The sequence below is a fragment of the Eubalaena glacialis genome, chromosome 7 (assembly GCF_028564815.1).
Source record: "Eubalaena glacialis isolate mEubGla1 chromosome 7, mEubGla1.1.hap2.+ XY, whole genome shotgun sequence".
Taxonomy (NCBI): domain Eukaryota; kingdom Metazoa; phylum Chordata; class Mammalia; order Artiodactyla; family Balaenidae; genus Eubalaena; species Eubalaena glacialis.
Window position 1 is genome coordinate 21,323,753 of NC_083722.1, and position 22,102 is coordinate 21,345,854.

General features: G+C 44.5%; 1 protein-coding gene across 5 annotated transcripts; it reads left to right on the forward strand.

The window, feature by feature from the left end:
- The first annotated feature begins 825 nt into the window (after positions 1-825).
- Positions 826-12,681, forward strand: LOC133095010 (butyrophilin subfamily 2 member A2-like). Of its 5 annotated transcripts, XM_061195820.1 has the most exons (8): positions 826-1,026; positions 1,522-1,636; positions 2,390-2,737; positions 7,117-7,398; positions 8,835-9,056; positions 9,469-9,489; positions 9,584-9,610; positions 11,099-12,681. In XM_061195820.1, exons 2-8 carry the CDS (start codon positions 1,552-1,554, stop codon positions 11,719-11,721), a joined length of 1,608 nt encoding a protein of 535 aa, XP_061051803.1. In that variant the 5' UTR covers positions 826-1,026; positions 1,522-1,551; the 3' UTR covers positions 11,722-12,681. The 5 variants fall into 5 exon arrangements, with proteins under 5 accessions (XP_061051803.1, XP_061051804.1, XP_061051802.1 ...); XM_061195821.1 differs by lacking the exon at positions 1,522-1,636; XM_061195819.1 differs by lacking the exon at positions 826-1,026 and having other exon boundaries at positions 1,226-1,636.
- Positions 12,682-22,102: the final 9,421 nt, after the last annotated feature.

A 22,102-nucleotide genomic window follows, 5' to 3' on the forward strand; every position in this document is an offset into this window, starting at 1 on the left:
GAACTCTTCAGGCTAGCACACGTAGTCGCAGCCTCACTCACTCTGGAGGAGGCCTCCGTCCTGTATACACTACGGGCCTCCATGATTGGAGATTCCCGTGAATCTCAATGAGTGACTCTTTTTGGAAATTTTATCTGTAGCCCTTCGTTCACTTACTAAACCCAGGTATACATGTCAGAGTGTCCTTTTGCAGAAAAGATAATCTCACTGTTGATGATGTCTGGTGAACTTTCTACCGAATCCATCTCTTAGTTTGGGTTCCCCAAAAGCTGACTCTGAGTCAAGGACTCGGAGTCACATTGTCTACCTAAGAACTGATCCCAGGAAACTCAAGTTCGAAAATAAACAAAAAGAGAAAAGCCAACTGAGAGAAAAATTACATAAAGGGTACATCAATCAGTTGGTTATCATGTGGGCAACTGGGCTCCATCCCACCCAAGACTAAGAAACATGTGAAACTGTGAGATATGCTTATGCTTACATCATCACACCCCCAACCCCAAACACTACACACACACACACACACACACACACACACACACACTTCTACACACGGCAGGCCTCTCCTGGTGATTAGCAGCAACGCCAAAATCCTCGGGGAATCTCAAGGCTTTTCAATAAAAAAATGAAAAGTATCTCGCTTCTGAAGAAAGAAAAAGGAAAGTTTTTTAAAGGCTCCGTGCAGCTGTGCGTTTTTAAGTCCTAAGCTGTTTCTGTGTATTCTACCCAGTAACTGGTGAGAAAGCAGGTTCAGGGATGCCATTGGCTGGCTGACCCACGGCCTGCTCTAAATCATTCATTGGAGATCTTGTGACTTTGTGGTCCCCGAGTGGACCGGGTCCCAGGGACCGCAGCCCCCAGGCCGCGACTAACAGGAGGCGAAGAAAAGTTCCTTCTCCGCCTTCGGGAAGGTTTGGTCTGGTTGTGCCTGTGCCCATGGGCGGGTTTAGGGGGAAGACGGACAACCGGAAAATCATCATTTGAGCGTCAGAGGAGAAAATAAAACGCGGAAGTTAATCCTAGAAGGTAAGAAAGGGAGGGGACGCGCTACCGCTCGGGGTGGGGCGGGGCGGGGAGTGGGGGGCAGTAGGCGGGAGGAACAGAACCTGATAAGGGGAAAGGCGGGGTCCCGGGTAGGGGATGCTTCCGGGGGCGGGGGTGAGGGGAGGGAGGCTCTCCACCCCTGGCTTGACTTGGTGCCGAGCCAGATTCGCGGCGAGGAGGAAGGGAAGGGAGGGAGGATGGGTTTAGAAGAATATCAAGTGACGTCTGAAGAAACTCAACTCTGGCCGGAGAAGTGAGCCGAGGAGGGCGGAAAACTGTCTTCCCGATCGTTGTATTATTGGCTTATTCCATGGAATGTTTAATGAAGCCATCTATCGGGAAATACCTGAACCGGAAAAGGAAGGGGGCTGCCCAAGTTGGGACGCTGATGATAACCAACACGGGTTACAGGAAAGTTTGACTTATATCAGAACTGTAGTGCCGAGTCTCCCTGGCTGATTCTCCACGTCTCTCTAGGCTTCCCGTCCCTGCCTCTCGTGGGTGCTTATGGAGCCAGTTGCTTCTCTGCATTTCTCCCTGCCAGGCTCCCTTCTCTTCTTCCACCTCCTCAGCTTGTTTGCAGCGGTCTCAGGTAGGGGTGCATGCCACTAACTCCTATCAGCTTCTCAGAAAGGAAAATCAGCACTTCAGCCTGCAAAGAGGAAGGGTAAAGAAGGGCTGCAGTTGTGTTCGCTCACCTTTTCGTTCTGCACACGGTCTTCGAACGGATCCCAGCGCCCTCCATTAGCAATCCAGTGAGAGCCACAAAGGCGAGCTGCATATATAACTTAAAATTCTTAGTAGCTACGTTTTAAAAAGTAAAAAGAAACAGATAAAACAACCTTTCATAATCTATTTTAACTCCACATAACCAAAATATTATTATTTAGACTTTTAATTAATGTAAAATGTTAACAGTGAGATATTTAACATTTTTTTTCTAAATTTTCAAAATTGTGTGTATTGTACATTTACAATTGTACACTCCAATTGGGACTAGCTAGTGGCTATCATATTGGACAGCTCAAGTTTATAGTATACTCCAGGCACTGTGCTGGTTTGGGAAATAGAAAAAGATCTCTGTAAGCTCAGGGTCCATGGGGGGTATCAGGGTATGCTTCTCAATGTGTTGTTCAAGAAGCATTAGCATCCTCAATAGACACCCCTCCTACCCCTGCTAGGTGTCTGTTACTATCGACCAGCCACATCTCTTGGCCCCCAGAATCCTGAGCCCAGGAAGCCCCTTAGAAAGAACATGTCTGTGCCCTGGCATATCCACTTCTTTTCCCACCTTAGAGAGTTGATGGCTGGTGCCCTTGTCTGACTCTACCGCTTTGTTGAACAGTCCAATTTACTGTCCTGGGACCAGCTGATCCAATCCTGGCCATGGTGGGAGAAGACACCAAGTTACACTGCCACCTGTCACCTGAGAAAAACGCTGAGGGCATGGAGGTGCGGTGGTTCCGGACGCAGTTCTCCCCTGCAGTGTTCGTGTACAAGGGCCAGCGAGAGAGAACGGAGGAACAGATGGAGGAGTACCGGGGAAGAACAACCTTTGTGAGCGAAGCTATCAGCAAAGGGAGCGTGGGGCTGATCATACACAACGTCACAGCCCGCGAAAACGGCATCTACCGCTGTTATTTCCAAGAAGGCAGATCCTACGACGAGGCCATCATGCACCTGATGGTGGCAGGTACGTCCTTTCGTTTTGTTCCGTTGCTTTTTCACAGACTGACTCTTAGGGAAAGTTTTTCTCCTCACCTCAGACCCCCTGCAGGCCAGCAGATTTTTGCCTAGAATCCCCTTTAAACAGGGAGGGTGGCTTTTCCCTGCTCAAGGACCCAATGAGTGGGTTTGCTCTGCTAAACAGTGGGCATCGACTCTTGAGACGTACACACGGAACTCAGCTGTCACGCTGAGTAGGGGCAAATGCTTAACCCCTACAAATTATTCTTATGCCTACTTGTGAGAGATCTCTAAGCATCTTCCTCAGTAACATGTTTTAGAATTAGACGTCTTTATTATGAAGTATTATACTCATACAGAAAAACTCATAGAACATTAATGTACAGATTACTGAATTATTATGAGCTATAACCCATGTAACCACTACTCATGTCAAGAACTAGAACACTGCCTTCTACTGACCGTGTTAGTTTGCTAGGGCTGCCATAACATAAGAACCACAGACTGGGTGGCTTAAACAACAGAAATGTATTTTCTCACAGTTCTGGAGGCTGGAAGTCCAAGATCAAGCTGTCAGCAGGTTTGGTTTCTTCTGAGGCCTCTCTCCTAGGCCTGCAGACGGCCACCTTCTCACTGGGTCCTCACGTGGTCTTCTCTCTGTGTCTTCATGTGGCCTTTCCTCTGTGGGTCCATGTTCCTGGTGTCTTTCTCTCTGTGTGTCCTAATCTCCTCTTCTTATAAGGACACCAGTCAGATTGGATTAGGGCCCACCCTAACAGCCTCATTTTAACTTAATTACCTCTTTAAAGGCCCTCTCTCCAAATACATGCACATTCTAAGGGACTGGAGGTTAGGGCTTCAACATATGAATTTTGCGGGGCACAGTTCAGTCCACAACATGCCACTTCTCAAAATCCCCAACTTAGACAGGTTCCTAGGAAGAGACATGCTGTATAATGAGAAATATACATCCTTAATAGGTACTACACATTTGTTCTCCAAAGTGTTTGTACCAATATACACTCTCGCCAATCATATATGATGCTCCATACCTTTTTCATTAAGTCCAAAGAGAAGTTTTTCACATGTGATTTCAATCTATTATTTTTCTTTTTCGTAAGTTATTTTTCATGACTGTGAGGATCAAACACCATCCTTGACCCTTTTTACCCTCCTTCCCTACTTTTTTCCTTAGCACCTATCACCTTCTTACGTATATGCATTTTACTTATTTATCCAGATTATTATGGCTCTTCCACTAGAATGTAGATTTCATAAGGGATTGTTTTCTATTTTGCTCCTGCTGTATCCACATCTTTAGAACAGAACCTGGAGCATAACAGGTGCTCAACAAATATTATTGAAGGATTAAATGAATCTGCTCCATAAAGCTGTAAGTGGTCATCACGTCGTGCCTGAGCTATCTCTATTCTAAGCCTGAGATCTGCTTTTTTTTAACCTTGCTCCATGAGCCTCTTACCAGTGCATGCTTTTAGTCATCTTTGAAGTATGCATTAGTCAGGATTGTCAAGGTTATGCTCTGGTCACAAGCAGCCCTCAAATCTCAATACGTTAAATCAACAAAGGTCTATTTCTAACACATGAAATATATCCTTCATGATTCTGGTGGGGCTCTACTTCATACAGATCTGCCTGGAGCTTTGTGGTTCACCTGAGCAGAGGGAAAGAGAGCCCGGCAAATTACTCACTGGTTTGTAAAGCTTCTGCCTGGGAGGTGCTACATGTTATTTATACTCACTTTTCATTGACCAAAGCAAGTCACGTGGTTATGCCTAACTATACAGGAGAAGGAAGTACAAGCCTAACCATGGGCCCAGGTGAACTGAAAATTTTTGGAGACAGCACTAAAAAGTACTCTTGCAGGTTTTTGTTACTAGACATTCCTTTAAAGCGTTATAGTCCACATCACAGTCAAAACCAATCAGGACCAGCAATTATTCACAGCTATGTCTCCAGCATCTAGCAAATTGCTTGGCACCTAGCAGGTACTTAATAAGTAGTTGTAAAATGAAGGACTGAAAAAGATGAATTGCTGATATCAAAATCAGAGTGGAAACATTTACCCCTGGGCACCCCTCATTGCAGACATTCATAAATTCATTCCACAAATACTTAACAAGCGTCTCTTATGTTCAAGTCACTGTTTTAGAAACTGAGGATAAATCAGTGAACAAAATACATGAAGATCCCTACCCTCGTGGAACTCACATTCTGGAGGGTGCACAGAGCAATACATGAAATAATTAAACTGGATTTTATATCAGATGGCAATGAGTACTATAGAAAAAAATAAAGCAGGGAAGAGATGGAAAGTTCTAGGAGGCATGGAGGTAAGGTAATTAGAAATAGAATGGTCAGGAAAAGCTTCACGGAAAAGATGGCAATTGAACAAAACCAGAATGAAGTGAGGAAGTGAGCCATGCACGTCTAGGGCTGCTGAGAGCATCCAGTGTGAAATCCCATCTAGCACAACACAGGGCGTGTGGGCTCCTGATAGGGGACCATATAGTTTATCACTCAAACTGTACACTTTTGAGAGTGAGAGGAGGCACTGTCAATAATTGCACAGGGACAAGTGGAATCAACAAGGACTGCCCAGGAAACTACAGCATATATGGACATCTCATTTCTTGATAAATATTAAGTTTGCCTTCTTCCCCTTTCCTCAAATACTAGTTGTCGTGAGAGTGACTGACATGTAAATTATATACTAAGCCTACCGGTCCCACAGAGAAAGTGAGTGAGAATTTGGCCAGGCTTCAGGATAGAAATGGCATTTAAACTGGGATTTCTACAAGTTTATTGGCTTTAAGGTATGACCTCACTTCCGGTGTCAGAGTATTATACTTTAAAAGAAATGTTTGAAGAATGGAAAAGCCTTTAAGACACACATAAATCAATGGCATTTCAGTCCACCAGACCAATGGAGGTTTGTGGACAGTGCGACCTTCCCAGTGGGCCTCCAACATAACTGGCAGGAGATCCCATCTTCGTTACTCAGAAGGGCAGTTTTGTATCTGATTAATATAGAATATCATGGAAGAAAGGTTTCTCCACCCTTGTGTCCTGACTCTGTTCACAGCAGCACTACAGAGCTGACCACCATGTGTTTGTATGTGGCAGGAATTTTCCATTCTTCCCCTGTAAACATGACCCTGACCTGCCCCACTCTGAAGTGAGTTGGTGTACAATTGTTTGCTTGTTTGTTTGTTTACTGTTTTCCGGTTTGGTTAATTGGCTGGCTGGTTTTGTCCTTAAGTCTATTGTCTCCTGCTTGCCCTTATCGAACCCCCCCCCCCGGAACATTTTGTAGGATTTCTTTCCATCTTGCCAGGTTCTTTTGAATCTTATCCCACTTCAAAGTTTCTGTGTTGAGCCTTTCAATATGCAACTAGTTGTTTTTTATTTTCCATCTTGAAAAGATCAAATTGAGCAAGAAGCAGTAAGACTTAAGTGACTGCTTTAATTTTGTCTTTGGTATAATTTGTTGGATAGGCTTAACAAAGGAGCTCCTTAAAAGAAGTTTGGATGATTGCTGGATACCTGGCGAAAGGGGCAGAAGTCTCCCAGGACCATACATTTGCAGCTCTCTCATACCCAGTATTCTCTTTTATTGAGGATTCTCTGAAAGATAGAGTAAGTTAGGAAGAGTCTGGATTCTTAGGACTTTTGACGATGATCTGCTGACATTAAGGAGGTGATGTTTTTATCTTAAGGATCCCAGGAGCATCCAGATCTAACAGGAGAATGTTGTCTAGGGACTGTAAGAAAATTACCTAATTGACTGGGCCCAACTGAGATTCTGCCAGCCTGGCAGGTTTCTGTCCTTATTGTATTGACCTAGAACTTCAGGAAGCCAGAGCTACTGAGAAGTCCTCTCAGGGCAGAAAGTGAAAGCCTGCTTCTTTCTGGTCAGAGTGGACACACCCACCTGGAAGTGAGAAAATTAAAATCTCTAGCTGAATGAATCAACCAACCAACATTTATTAGGAGGCAGATAAATGCTTGCTCCTGTGATGGGGTCCGTAGGGGGAGCACAAACAAAAGTACAATGTAATCCTTTCCCCACTTAGAGATCTCACAATTTTTTTGACATGTTGGTCTCCTGGTGTTCTCCAACATCAAGGTTTTCTTCCTTCCTTTCCTCCTTACTGTCTCCTTCCTTCCTTCCTCCATCCCTCCCTCCTTTCCTTCCTTCCTTTCTCCCTTCACAGAAGGGAGTGCATGGAATGTGCGTAATCAGTTTCTCCGGACACCAGCCTCTTGCTCTCTCCCCGCTTCCCTTGGCTCTCATCACTAAGAGCTGATCTGCCAAGACACTTCGGCTAAGACACCATTACCTCTTTAGCTGGTCTCTCTCCCCAGGCCTGGGTTCTAAGCCCGTTATTGAAATGAAGGGCCACGAGGATGGAGGCATCCGGCTGGAATGCACATCTATAGGGTGGTATCCAGAGCCCCGTGCCATGTGGAGGGACCCTTATGGTGAGATCATGCCCCCCCTGGAGGAGGCTTACACTACGAACGCAGATGGCCTCTTCATGGTCACCATGGCTGTGATCATCAGGGACCAGTCTGTGAGGAACGTGTCCTGCTCTGTCAACAACACCCTGCTCAACCAGGAGAAGCAAACTGTGATTTTCATTCCAGGTTAGTTCCCTGCTCTCTGGAGGCTCATCTCATGGAGGCGGGATCCTCAGCAGACAGACTGGAGCCCAGCATGGGGATGGGGAGTAAGGGCGTGGAGTGGAAGGGTCCTGGGCCCTGAAGAGCTAGAGGCTACAGCTGAGCTGAGGCCTCTCCCCTTGTCACAAGAGGAAAATCAAATCGTCTCAAAACACAGGAGTAGGAAACCTCTTCTCTGAGGGTAAATCTGATGGTTTTGTTTTGTTTTGTTTTTCTCTGTTATGGTCCTTATCCTGCAGCAATTTTCAAACATTTAGAACAATCATAAATCAATGGACAGTGGTATGGGCAGGTAGTATCTGCTGAAGCCCTCCCTTCCTGCCCAAGAGATTTCCCAAGGGACAGAGCTGGAGAAATTCTCTGTCTGTAGACATTCATAAATTCATTAAATACTGAACAAGCGTCTCATATGTTCAAGACGCTGTTCTAGAAACCGAAGATAAATCAGTGAACAAAATACATGAAGATACCTGCCCTCATGGGGCTCACATTCTAGAACAGCAGAAGGCAATAAATGAAATCATGAATTAAAACAAGGAGTGAAATAATTAATTAAACTGTGGATTATATCAGATGGTGATAAGTACCCTAGAAAAAAATTAGTGAGTGGGGGATAGGGAGTGTCAGGGGCATAAGGCAGTTGTAATTTTAAATAGGGCGATCGGGGAAAGCTTCACGGAAAAGATGGCAGTTGGGGAAGTGAGGAGTGAGCCATGCAGATGTTTGAGGACTGAGCAAGCCAGGTAGCAGGAACAGCATATGCACAGGGCTGGGCTGAGGCAGGAGCATATCTGGCAGTTTCAAGGACCCCCCCAAGACACAGGTGTGACTGGAATGGATTGAGGGCAGGGAGAGTTGGAGGAGATGAATTCAGAGAGACAATGGATCCGGATCATATGAGGCAGTGTAGGCCACAAATGGACTTTGGCTGTTAGTCTGAGTGAGATAGGAAACATTGCGGGGTTTTGAGCAGAGAAATAACATGATCTCACATAGGCCGCTGTGCTGAGGACAGACCGCAGAGGATATGGACAGAAGCAGGGAGAAGGCATTGCAATATTCCAGGCAAGAAGGGATGGTGGCTTATACCATGTGGTGGCCGTGCTGATTCAGTATGGCTGGTTAGCTTTTAGTCACCCTGGTCTTACCCATGGTGACTCCAGATGTTACTGCTTTTTTGTCTGCTGGGGCCCCAACCCTGGCAATCACTGTGGGGCGAGCCAGTGCAGAGCCAAAGTCTCTTTCCCTAGCTGGGGTTTCTGAGAGAAAAGCTGATGGAGCAGGGACCTGGTGGGGGCCACGGGGTGCAGGAGAGGCGCTCTTCAGATCCGCACCCAGAAGGGCTCTAATCCCAGGGCTCCTTTTTCTCACTAAATGGGACTTTTGGGCTCCCTTTTCAGAATCCTTTATTCCCAGCACATCTCCCTGGATGGTGGCCCTGACTGTCATCCTGCCTTCTCTTCTCCTCCTCATCGCTGGGAGCATCTGTCTCATCAAGAAACTCCAAATGGAAAAAAAGATTCTGTCCATGCAAATAGAGGTTGAAAATGAAGAGAAAGAAATTGCACGTAAGGAACTGGGGAAAGAACGTGTGGAAAAAGAGAAAGAACGTCAAATAAAAGGTAAAAGAGTAGGAAGACAGTTCACTGTCATACAAAAGGACACAGCTCGGGCAGCTAAAAGCCTGGGAAAGAGAGAGAGGATGTGAATAAAGGCAGTGGCAAGGGCTTAGAACTCTTCATGTCCTAGTAATGAATCCCTCAGACCTCACTTTCTTCCATTCTGAAAATGTTGCATCCATTCACCTGGCTACGTATAGCCCTATATTGTTGGACAAGAGCAAACCCAAATAAGTACTGATAATATCCAGCCACCTGATCATATATTATTTCTGGTATCTTGACAATTCCCAAGGCAGAGGGGGAGGGGGACAGTGGTATTCAAATAGAAGACCAGCCATCATCATTTAAGACAAACTCAAATTCTCTTAGTTCTTCTCTTGAGGACATTCATTTGTTTCTGTTTCTTTTTCAGAGCAACTTCATGAAGAACTGCGTAAGTTGAGCATTTCCTGAACTAGTCCCTGCATGATTTGCATTCTGCCCTGCATTATCTCCTGAAGCTCACCTCTCTGCCTGTCCCATTGCAGGATGGAGAAGAAGCCTCTTACATGCGGGTGAGCGCCTCTGACATTCCCTCAGATCCCGAGCTTTCTCCCCGCCAGGCAGCCAACAGGACACATTAGAGGAGATGAACAAGGAGACCCAAGGCTGGCTAAGGGGAGCAGGAGCCTGGGGTCGGTTCACTAGCAGTATCCCACCCAATGCTGGAGCCTACCTCTGCTGTCAGGGAAGCCCCGCAGCTCTTAACCAACTCTATAGCTTACTTCCCACCATCCTTTCTTTTTTAGAATAATTTCATCCATGATTACCAAAGGTCTACCATACATAATAGACGTCCCGAAAGGTTACCTTTTAGTAGCTGTTGCTCTTTGGATCCTGGATTAATTTGAAAGAAGACAATACTGGCTTAGCTATTTATAACCTGGGAGATGGTATAGACTGCACAGTGGAAGAACCACGTGTGGGAAAAGCAATAAGCTTCCCAGGCCTGGCTGAGGGGTGTACAAATAGGGACCAGAAATGCCTTCCTGCTCCAAGAGAATGCTGATAACTCTGTGTATAGCCTGCCAGTGGAGAGGACCTGGGCAGGTGGGAGAACACAGGGTCCAATTGCCTGGTCCTAATGAGCACTTTGAGTTTTATGATTTGTCACCTTCTGCTCACAAGCATCAAAGAATGCAGGCTTTACTAGATCCCACAGCACTTGGACCTTTCCTCTTTCGAATTTCAAAATTATCACCATCAGACATAACAACTTGGAGAAAGAAGAAAATCATTTTAACACAATGATTTTGTGTTAGATGTAGACTGACTAAGTAATAGTAACTGCAGATGGGAGAGGGCTGCAGAACGTCGGGGGTCTGAGGCATTTCTTATATCCAGAGAGGTCATAGCTGTAGATGTCACACCAATGTTATTAAAGCAAAACTACCTTTTGCCATATTCACCTCTCAGGCAAGTATGGCAGGTAGACTTTGGGGGACATTATCCTTCTTTTTTACCCTTTGAAGGGTGCGCTTATTAGTCATGTAAATCAGTTGTCACCTGCTTAAACTGGTAGAACACAGAGGACCAGTGTAGGGACACTTTATCGCCCTTATCTGTGTAGGGAAAAATTGGCCTTAATGGCTTAATTGGGGGAGGGGGAGGGGATAGGTCCTCTTTCCTGGTTTAAGCCATGTGGGAAACTTTTTAACTAAAGAGAGTCCCAGAGACCATATATTTTGAATAGAAAAGGGGGCAGATCTGAGAACATTGAGAGGAAGCGGGAGCCATTAATTTCAGCTCATTTGCTGAACTTTCTGTATTTCTTAGAGCCCCGGTTCTCCTCGACCTGAGGCAGCGCTCCTGCCACTTAAGAGATAGAAGTGCAGCCTCAGGAATTTTCTTTGTGAGCTGCCTGGGATCTGGGATCGAGGGGCCTTCATGGAAAAGGCGGTTACATGGGGGAATCTCCCACCAGCTTTCTGGGATCTCTCTGGGGACCAGGAATCTCACAATCTCCTGAGATCCTAGGCCTAAACCTGAGACTTCCTCTGCAGCTGATGTGGTCCTGGACCCGGACACCGCTCATCCCGAGCTCTTCCTGTCAGAGGACCGGAGAGGTGTGAGACGGGGTCCCTCCAGGCAGAGCATGCCTGACAACCCGGAGAGATTTGACTGTCAGCCTTGTGTCCTGGGCCTAGAGAACTACTCCTCAGGGAGACATTACTGGGAGGTGGAGGTCGAAAACGTGATGGTTTGGGCTGTGGGTGTTTGTAGAGACAGTGCTGAGAGGAAAGGGGAGGCCCTACTGGTTCCTCAGAATGGCTTCTGGACCCTGGAGATGTTTGAGAACCAGTACCGCGCCCTGTCCTCCCCGGAGAAGATTCTCCCCCTGAAAGAGCGCCTTCGCCGGGTGGGCATCTTCCTAGACTATGAAGCTGGAGATGTGTCCTTCTATAACATGAGGGACAGGTCGCACATCTACACGTGTCCCCGTTCGCCCTTCTCTGGGCCCCTGAGGCCCTTCTTCAGGCTGGGGTCTGATGACAGCCCCCTCTTTATCTGTCCAGTGTTTACAGGGGCCCAGGGGGTCACGGTGCCTGAGGGCGGCCTGGTCCTTCACAGGACAGAGACCCACCACAGCCTCCAGGACCAATTCCCCGGTCTCAGAGCCAAGTAGAGAACCCAGGCCACCTCTACTACCACAGCACAGCACCCCTGGAGGAAAACCACCCTCCTTCCTTCTGGTCACAGAAGAGAATCTCCTCCAGAGGTCCCCTGGACACCTCCTCAAGCCCCAGCCCCATCTCTCCCTCATTAGGCTGTTGCTTTAGTAACTCATTTGCACGTAACAATGGGGCAGGGGCCAGTCTCAGGAACACGAGTGCTGCCACATGGCTCCCAACCAAGAAGTGTGAGAAAGTGACAGGCAGAAAACCGGTTGCTTTAACATCAGAGTGACACATTCAGCCTGAGACTGGAGTTGACACCAGATACTGTGGATTTGGGGTGAGGACGCACTAGGATGTAAGAGGGGAGTGGGAACCACAGGTGGAAGTCAGAGATAGAGGAAGTGAGACCTGAGAGGTGGGCCGAGGCTATGGATGTGGTTAAGCCCCACTATTACAGCTAAGGGATCCCAGGAGCTGATGGTCCATTTCCAACCCACCCCCAAGATTTCCAGGGCATACAGTAAAGCTCCCCAGGCCTAGATCCGGATGAGGAAGGATGAAGGACGAGGATACTTCTGGACGTGGCCTGGCTCAGGTGTCCCTACAATAAAAGGTGTCAGTACTTAGTTATTGAGAGTGGCCTAAGGTTTAAGGTCCCAGCTGAGCAGGTAAGCATCGGACCAAGTGGATCTCAAGGTTCAGGTTCAGTGGGGAGAGCAGTGCTTTCCAGCTTTTTGGCCTCAGGATGCCTTTAGACACTTAAAAATTACTGAGGACCCTAGAGAGCTTTTGCTCATCTGGGTTATATATCTATCAATATTTGTGGCATTAGAGATTGGAACTGAGAAATGTTTAAAATGTATTTATTAATTTATATTAAAAATAGCAACCAGCCAATTATAGGTTAATATAAAAAAACATTTCATGAAAAATAACTGTCTGTTGTTCCCAATGCAAAATAAAGTTTATTGAGAAGTGTGGTATTCTTTAACGTTTTTGCAAATCTAATGTCTGGCTTCTTGAAGGTGGCTAGATCCTCACATCTGCCTCTGTATTCAGTACTGGGATATCACAGGTCATGTAGGCTCTAAAGAATGTAACTGTACACTAGTGAGAGAGTGAGAGCAAAAATGAAAAATAATATCTTAGTATCATTATTATGGAATAGTATTAATCTTGTAGACTCCTTGCAAGTATTACAGGGACCACCCAGAAATCTGCAAAACATCTTTTGAGAACCAGGATAGAGGATCCTGGAATTGAGTCAGTCATCTAAAATGATGACATAAATGGCAGTATTTTGGACTTTACATAATTCAGCCATCCAATTGTAAAACTTGGCTGAAAACTTTAAAAGGTATTTCAAAAGTTCAAAATTGTTTTACTGCAGTTTCAAATGGAGACATTCTGGAAAAAATCAGGAACATTGAAATAGGTGATTTGTTGAGATGGAAGACTGGCTTATTAATGTGTATGTGTGTGTGTTGTTTTTATTTTTGGTATTGTTGTTATAATATTTGAACAGTTTTAACTAAAAGCACCAGACTGCGAGTCAGGAAACAAGTACTACTAATAACTGCCTATATTAATCTTAGGCAAGTTACAGCTTTTCGGTGTTTTGATATTCTGTAAAATAAGGCTTTGAGTGGGTTTGCATATCTTTTATTATAGTTTACAAAACACTTTCACTTATGCAGTATCCTTGCTTTCTCATAGCAAATATATTGATCCCCATTTCACAGTGAAATAGTGAGGTCTAGTAAGTTAAAGCGATTTTTTTGTTGTTGTTCAAGGAAAATAGAGTTTTCATTCATACTTTTTTTTTTTTTGATAAATCATGCCTCATCTTTAAGGTGCCTTATAATCATAAATTTCAAATGTTTTAAGTATTTATTGAAACTAAGCATGAACCCAATGCTCTGCTAGTCACTGTATAAAATATGTAAATAGTATAAAACTCGGCTCCTATCCTTTACTGTCTTCTTTCATATCTTTACTTATTCATTCACTCTCAACAAATTTATCACCTTTAATGTGTCGACCATGTACAGTCTGTTGTGCCACGAAGGAAATAAACAGGGTGATATTATGGAGAGGAATGGGTGGGGGCTGGGGGGGACCACTTTAGATGGCAAAGTTAAGGAGGGCTTCCTGGAGGAAGTGATGGTTTTTCTGAGACTTGAGGACTAAGAAAGATTCCCGAGCATCAGGAATCTTGTGCATTACGAGCCCCAAAGCAGAAATAAACTAACTAGTTAAAGGAACATAAACCCCTACAGTCAGAGCAAAGATTGAGAATGGGACAGGCAGGAAACAAGTAGAAAGCAGACTATCTGGGGCCTCGTAGCAAAGTGCTGAGAATCAAACAGAGTCTTACTGAAAACCAAAGCTCAAATGAACAGAAGATGTCTGGAGTCACCCGAGAGTTATTTTTATTTCCTTTTCCCAGAAGGATTACCTTTTTTTTTTTTTGGCTGCTCTGCGCATCTTGCTGGATCCCCGACCAGGGACTGAACCCAGGCTCCGCCCTGGCAGTGGAAGCACGGAGGCCTAACCGCCCGACCTCCAGGCAATTCCTGGGTTACTCATTCTTAGCAGCATGAGTAATTTAATTTTCCAGAATTTCCTTTTTCCTGGGTTTGGGGGCTGGGAGCGAGGTGGAGTAGAGTATGGAGAAAAGGGGAACACCCCCCACGGACTCTTCCCCTTCTTTGGGTGTCACGGCTCAGGCCTGGCGTAGTGATCCCAGCGCCCTCAGTGGCTGAGATCCACGGTATCTGTGATCCCACCTGCCCTCTTGGCTCTGTAACTTAGATCAACCCCAAGAGGAGGGGGAAAAAAAAGAATTCTGAATCAAGACCTTCCAGTGGAAGTTTTTCAGATTTTGGCATGTTGGATTAAAGAGAGACTTTAATCTTTTACCTCAGATGGGCTGAGAGTTATCGTCAGTGGTTATTGCTGGGCAATGGTTAATCTTGTTACCCTTTGATCCCCGTGTGGGAGAGAGTAGGCTGGGCCAAGGAGGGAGATGGGGTGGGGATATTGGAAGTTAGGCCTTCTTGGCATATCCTACCATAATTAGAAGTTTTCCCAACTTCTGGGAAAGTGAAACTTACATATCCCTGGACTCATGAAGAGCTTTCGTTAATCATATAACCATTTACACAGGTCTGACAGGAAGCAGCCAGGCACATTGCTGCCAGGCTGGTTCACAGGATCATTTCATTTTCTCCCCAGCCTCCCCCATGCTTGACCGCAAACCAACCCTTTTGTACCACAAAGCACAAGGCACATGTATAATTATCCCAGACCTTTCAATTACAGTTACTGATCAAACTTAGAGGACTTTGGTATCAGAGACAGAAGTAATCTGACACAGATAAGGTACATGTACAATGATCAGTAAATAAGCTAACATTTATATCCAAGCAGTTTCTGGTGAGTATGAATCAACACACCTGCAGCTTATTCTTACATCCATCCAACAATCGCTGGCTGTTGGCCATGAGCCAAGCACTGTCTAGGCGCTGAGGAAAATAATAGTGACTAGGACAGGTGACATGCGTGGAGTATTGCCAACCCAGGAAGTACACCCAAGCTTCGATGGCCATACTTTCTATTGAGGCTTCATTATGTAGGCTTGATTGATTGAATCATTGACCACATAGTGATTGAACTCCATCTCCAGCCCCTCTCTCTTCCTGAGTCAAGCTGACAGCACATAGCCCAAAGCCCCAACCCCCTAATCACATGATTGGACTTTCTGGCTTGGTGATTCCCCATGAGTCATCTCGTTAGAGTGAACTATCAGGTACAATCCAGAGAGCTCACCAGGAATAACACAACACTCTTAACACTCGGGAAATTCCAAGGCTTTAGGTTATTTCCCAGGAGCCTGGACAAAGGCCAGACCTCTTACTACACAGTTTGAGAAAGAACATCAAGGGCAAAGGACTAGGGTGCAATTGGATTTGGGGTACTACCTGAACAAAAAGGTGAGAGCAGCCAAAGGATGGTAGGAAAAAGAGTGGGCAGACCAGAGAAACAGGGAGAGCCAGATCAGTGTAGACTCTTGGGGCAGCGAAAGAAGTTTGTGTTTTCTTCGAAATACAATGGGAAGCCACTGTATGATTTTAAACAAGGAAGAAACATAATGATTTCCGGTAATTCCCTGGCGGTCCAGTGGTTAGAACTCCCCGCTTTCACTGCCGAGGGAGCGGGTTCAATTCCTGGTCGCGCCGCAGCCAAAAACAAGGAAACAAAACCAAAAAAAAAAACACCTAATGATTTCCTTCTAAAAGAGAGTCAGAGGAGACAGAACAACAGAAGCAGAGGATAGAGAGAGAAAGATTTGAAGATGCTATGCTACTAGACTTGAAGTTGGAGAAATGGGTAGCCTCTAGAAGCTGGTATTGGGCACGCTACTCCAAAAAGTCTGAGAAAACTGCAGGAGGAAGACTTCCCACTCTCGCCTTTTTTCCCTGAAAGCAGGAAATAAATCTCGCATATGAAAGGCACCCTCCCTGTACCAGGAGGAAGGGAGATATCCTTATCACCAGAGAGAAGGCTATATAAACAAACCTTGCTACTTCTTCACCATTTACTACCCCTAGCCCAAGCCCCTTCGCCATGTCAATTTTTCACAAATTTATTGTTTCTTTGCCTAAAATGTATTAAAGCTTCCTGCTCTGGTCATTTCTTCAGGTCTTCATCCTCTTGTGAGGGTTCTCATGTACATGTAAAAATTCAATAAAATGTGGATGCTTTTCTCCTGTTAATCTGTCCTTATCAGTTTAATTTTCAAACTCAGCCAAAGACGCTCAGAGGGTTGTTTTTTATTTTTTATTAAAAAAATTTTTTGTTGAAGTATAGTTGCTGTACAATATTATATAAGTTACAGGCGTACAATATAGTGATTTGCAATTTTTAAAGGTTATACTCCATTTATAGTTATTATAAAATATTGGCTATATCCCCCATGTTGTACAATATATCCTTGTAGTTCATTTTATACCTAGTAGCATACCCCAACCTCTACATTGCTCCTCCCCCCTAGAAGGTTGTTTTTTAACATGATAGCACTGTACTTCTAGGAACCAGTTTCTACATTGGGTACTTATTACTGAGCAACAACTCACCTCACAACTTACTGGCTTAAAATAACACTCATTTGTTATTGTTCCTATGTCCGGGTGTCAGATGAGTGTGGCTAATCTACTCAGCTCAGCTGGGCTTTTCTGCGTCAAGCTGCAGTGGCTAAACAGCTCTATGAGTTGGCTATTCCACTTGTCTCCTATCCTCCTAAGACTAGAGGGCTGATCAGAGCAGTTTCTTCTTATGACAAACAGTTCCTTATGGTGTTCACGAGTGAGTAGAAACATGCAAGGCCTCTTAAGAGGTCTTGGAACAGACACATTGTCACTTTCACCCACATGCCATTGGCCAAAGCAAATCATGTGGGCAAAGGCAAAGTCAAGGGGTGACTTGCCCAGGATGAGGCCATACCAAAGATGAGGATTCAGGGAGGACTGAAGGATTGAGGTCAGTCATTCAATCTTTCACACCATTGTTCAAGATTCAACCAAATTTCTATGTCCTCCTCAAAGCCTTCTCTTAGTATTTCCATCCACAGGACTCCTCCCATCTGTAGACATGTGCTGGGATGCCATACCCTCTGAGATGACTTCTACTCAAAAGTCATCCTAGTTTAGAAATTTAGAAATATGATTCTAGATTTTTCAAAGTTGGAAGGGACTCTAAAGGTTATAAAGCCCCAAATACCTTTAGATCTGAAGGAAAAGGCAGCCTCTGACTGAGGAAGAAAGAAACAAGCCTGGCAGTGGCTCCAGCGTTCTCCAATTAAACATTTCACAGACACCAACATCAGGCAAGACCATTCTGTGATTGTGATGGCGTGAGACAAAAACAAATCCACTCTGCAGTCATGTCAGAGCACAGACCAAAAAACAAGAACACCGTGCAAGCTACAAAAATGACCATACACCTCCCTCTCTCGGCTGACTGCAGTAATTGCTGCTTCTTTACCACTTAAATCTTTTTTTTTTTTTTTTTTTTTTTTTTTTTGACGGTGCCCTTCGGCTTGTGGGATCTTATTTCCCCGACCAGGGATTGAACCCGGCCCCCTGCAGTGGAAGCATGGAGTCCTAACCATTGGACCACCAGGAAATTCCAGCCCACTCTGTTCCTCCACTTCCTAATAAAAATTGGAATATTCAATCATACATCAGTCTGCTGCTTTCTTACAGCAGTCATCAAGAGCAAACCCTTCATTCTTTGAACCTCCCCCAAATCACCCAACACAAACCTAAATCCTGTAATAAGTTCTTCCACACCCTCTCACTGAGACATACACCCCCAACCCCCCATGGTGTGTTGAATCCACGCTGCTGTAACAAGTAGCAACAAATCCAATTTCGTTCAACTGCAGTTGGGCTTTGGCTGGTGGCCTTCAACATGGTCACAGGCAAGCAGAACCCCACTATCAGCCTCCCGTGCTCACTCCCATCCACCCCAAATTTGGCCCCAGACTTTCAGTTCTCCAGATACAACAAAATCTCTCAGTATCGAAAGCCAAGAGGAACTTCCTGCAGATTTCTCAGAATAAAAATTGAAACAAAAAGTATTCTTTGTTCATGATTTATTGATAATTTTTCAATAATCAAGTATTCACTGAAGGGAACAGTCACTCCATTGTGTGTTTCATGCTCACATTCCATCCTCCTTCCCCCATCTTTAACTCAAATCTTAACTGGTTTTGTTCTGTTTATTTTCCAAAGAAACTCATAAAAGAGCTTAGAGAATTCTGGTGTTCCCTCCATTGTTCCATAAATGAGGCTTTGTATCTCTTATAAAACCTCTCTGTTACTACAGAATAGAAAAAAGTACAATTGTGTGCAGGTCAATGGCTCTTCATTTCTCTGGGACTCAGAGCTCATATCTCTCAGGGATTCAAAGCCTCACGGCACACAAAATGAAAAATACTGACAGCATTTCACTGATGAGGGTGGAGAGAACAGAGACGGTGGTAAATTGCCTCAACATTCTCCTTAGGAGACATACAGGTCCCTTGGAATATGACCATAAGATTAGCTAACCCAAGAAACTTGAAGTTCAGGCACACTAATCAGTAGTTGATAATCAGGAAAGAAGTTGGTGTGGGGCTGGAGCGGGGAAGGCTGGGAGTGGAGGCCAGGGGGCAGGCGGAAAAATGTCTCCTGGGGATACCTGACAATTCCTACCACGGTGTCTCACTTCTTTGGAGAAAAAGAGATGCCCTCTGAATCTCTCACATTCACTGATTCTCAGTCTCCCCTCTCTCTGTCTCTCTCTCTCCTTGGTGGTCACTTGCATACCCTTCCTATTGGTGTTCACCTAGAAAATCCTCAGCCAATGAGGGGCTGGATTATGGATAAATCCTTCTGCTTTCTCCTCCCTCGTTGACAACTCTGAATTGGGTAGTTTCCAGTTCCACACAATCTCTCAGAGAGTCCCTAGCAAGACTGAGTCCCAGGGACCCATAACAGTAATCCGGGTGTTATCACACTCTTTATTGGCTCTCCCCTGTCTCATTTCTTCCCTTCCCCACCATGTTTTCTAGGATCACCTCCCAAGTAAATTACTTGCATCCATATCTGTGTCTGGGGGTCTGTTTTGGGGAGAACTCAAACTAAGACAAGGTCTGATCAGGGAACATGGAGTGACATCTGTGATAAGAGGAAAACAAGGTGAAGTCAGACCAATAATGAATTCATGGCCTGCTTCTAAAACACTATAAACTCTGTATTTTCATGTTTTCTATAGCCTGTCCTCCAGAGGGTGAATAGAGCCCTGCTTTGGAGGAATTTGCCCCACCAGGTAACAGGAAGAGAGGGTGCAATGGGGTGGATTCTGGGAAGAACTCAGAGTGGTCCATACAACTGTTCCTCTTCTCTAAATCTTCTAATTTTTCCCTTGCACAATCCAACCTCACTTTATTGACTCCCATACGTTCCTTTCCTAACCCTCTTCTTTGTTCTAGGAACTCTCCATTTCAAAAGCATTTCCCGGAGTGTGACTCAGAGATGTCACCACTCAACCAGACCTCAGCCTCTTGCTCCCTGGGAACACATTTAACCTCACTCCATCCCCACGAAACCCCCTTCTACACAGAAATCCATCACATCTTCTTCAGACCTCTTCAATTTCTTTCTAACCCCCATTCACATATGCAAACTCTGTTGGGCTACAATGCACATAATTTATTTTCTTCCAGTTTTATTGAGATATAATTCACGTACAGCACTGTGTATGTTTAAGGTGTACAGCACAATGATTTCACTTATGTATATCATAAAATGATTACCACGATAAGCTTAGTGAACACCCACCATCATATATAGATACAAAATCAAAGAAAAAGAAAAATTTTTTTCCTTGTGTTGAGAACTCAGGATTTATTCTCTTAACAACTTTCACATATATTATACAACAGTGTTAATTATATTTATCATGTGGTACATTACATCCCTAGTACTTATTTAGCTTATAACTGGAAGTTTGTACATTTTGACCACCTTCATCCAATTCCCCCTCTCCCCACCCACCACTTCTGATAACCACAAATCTGATCTCTTTTTCTATGAGTTTGTTTGTTTGTTTTGAAGTATAATTGACCTACAGCACTATGTTAGTCCATGCTGCACAACACAGTGATTCAATATCTCTATACATTACAAGGCGATCACTACGCGATGCACATAAATTTAATACAGGCTTGGTAAATAGGGGGATTATGTCAGTATTATAATGTCAACATATCATGAGGTCACATCTAGTTATTACCAGTATGCCAGTAGTGTGTGCCCTGAGAAAGAGCAGCTGACCTCAAAGCTCACTACAAGCCACAGAATACGGCGCTGTGCATGATGTGCCCATTCGCACCCAGCCCTTTGTCTTAGCTCGGTTTAGCCTCGTGCAAAAGAAATAAGCCCAAGACTCTGAGCCAGAACCATCCCCCAGGGTCATCTCCGCAATTCATGTAGAGCCAGCAGCTGCCTCTTCAGCTGCAGCTTCTGAATAAGAAGAGGAAAAAGCTCTTGTGGACCGGCAGCAGCCAGCAGGGAGAATCCTGGTAGCTGTCCAGACCTAAATCAGAATGTATTTTTAATAAGACCCTCCAGTGAAGCATATGCTCACTTAAGTTAGAGAAGTGCTGCTCTGGGAGGGATGGGGATGGGGCTAGGGAGGGATTGTAATAGCACTAATAAATTACCTGAGACGTTTGACTATGGAAACTGTACTTAGAGACTGTTAAGGGCTGGCAAAAATCTGTGATGGGAACACAGAAAACTAAACAAAGGAAATAAGGTGAATCAGTTAACTCCCTCCCTCCCCCATCCCCCTCAAACACAAAAAGTTGTACAGGAAAATAAATGTAATCATATGTGATCCTCAGCTCCATAAAAATATAGCCACAAAACCATGGTATTGGAAACGTTGAACAAAAATGATATATTTCTATTGGTGATATAAAAGAATGGTATTAGTCAGAGTTCTCCAGAGAGACAGGACCAATAGGATATACAGTATACAGATATATAGAAGGAGATTTATTATGAGGGATAGGCTCACGTGATTATAGAGGCAAAGAAATCCCACAGTCTGCCCTCTGTAACCTGGAGGCCCAGGAAAACTGGTGGTGTAGTTCCAGTCCAAACTCGAAGAACTGTGAACCAGGGGAGCCGATGATGTAAGTTCAGGTCAGAGTCCAAATGCCAGAGAACAAGAAGTGCTAATGTCTGAGGGCAGGAGCTGGAAATCCCAGCTCAAGCACAGAGCAAATTCGCCCTTCCTGCATCTTTTTATTCTATTCAGGCCTGCAAAGGACTGGATGATTCCCACCTGCATTGGTGAGGACAATCTCTTCACTTACTGATTCAAATGCTTCTCTCTTCTGGAAACAGCCTCACAAACACAACCAGAAATGACCTTTTACCAGTTACCTGGGTAGTTCTTAGCCCAGTCAAGTTGACACATAAACTCAACCATCACAAGAACGAAATCATCACTGATCATAATAGAGCATCAAAAAGTAATATCTAAAAATGGATTCATCAAGAAATAGCAACATTAATGTTACTCCTGAGACATATCTAGATAAATACCAGACAAAATCACAAAGCATTTGAAGAGGCTATTTCTAGGGAATGAGGAAGGATAGGGTGGAAGTGGGACTAGTGCTTTTCTTAAAAGCTCTTTATACTATTTTTTTTTTTTAATGCTTTGTATGAATTACTTTGACAGAATAAAAACTACTTCTTAAAAAAAAGGAGTAAGTGGTTGCCTCGGTCAAATGCTGTTGGATGTCAAGTAAGACGAGGAAGAGAATAA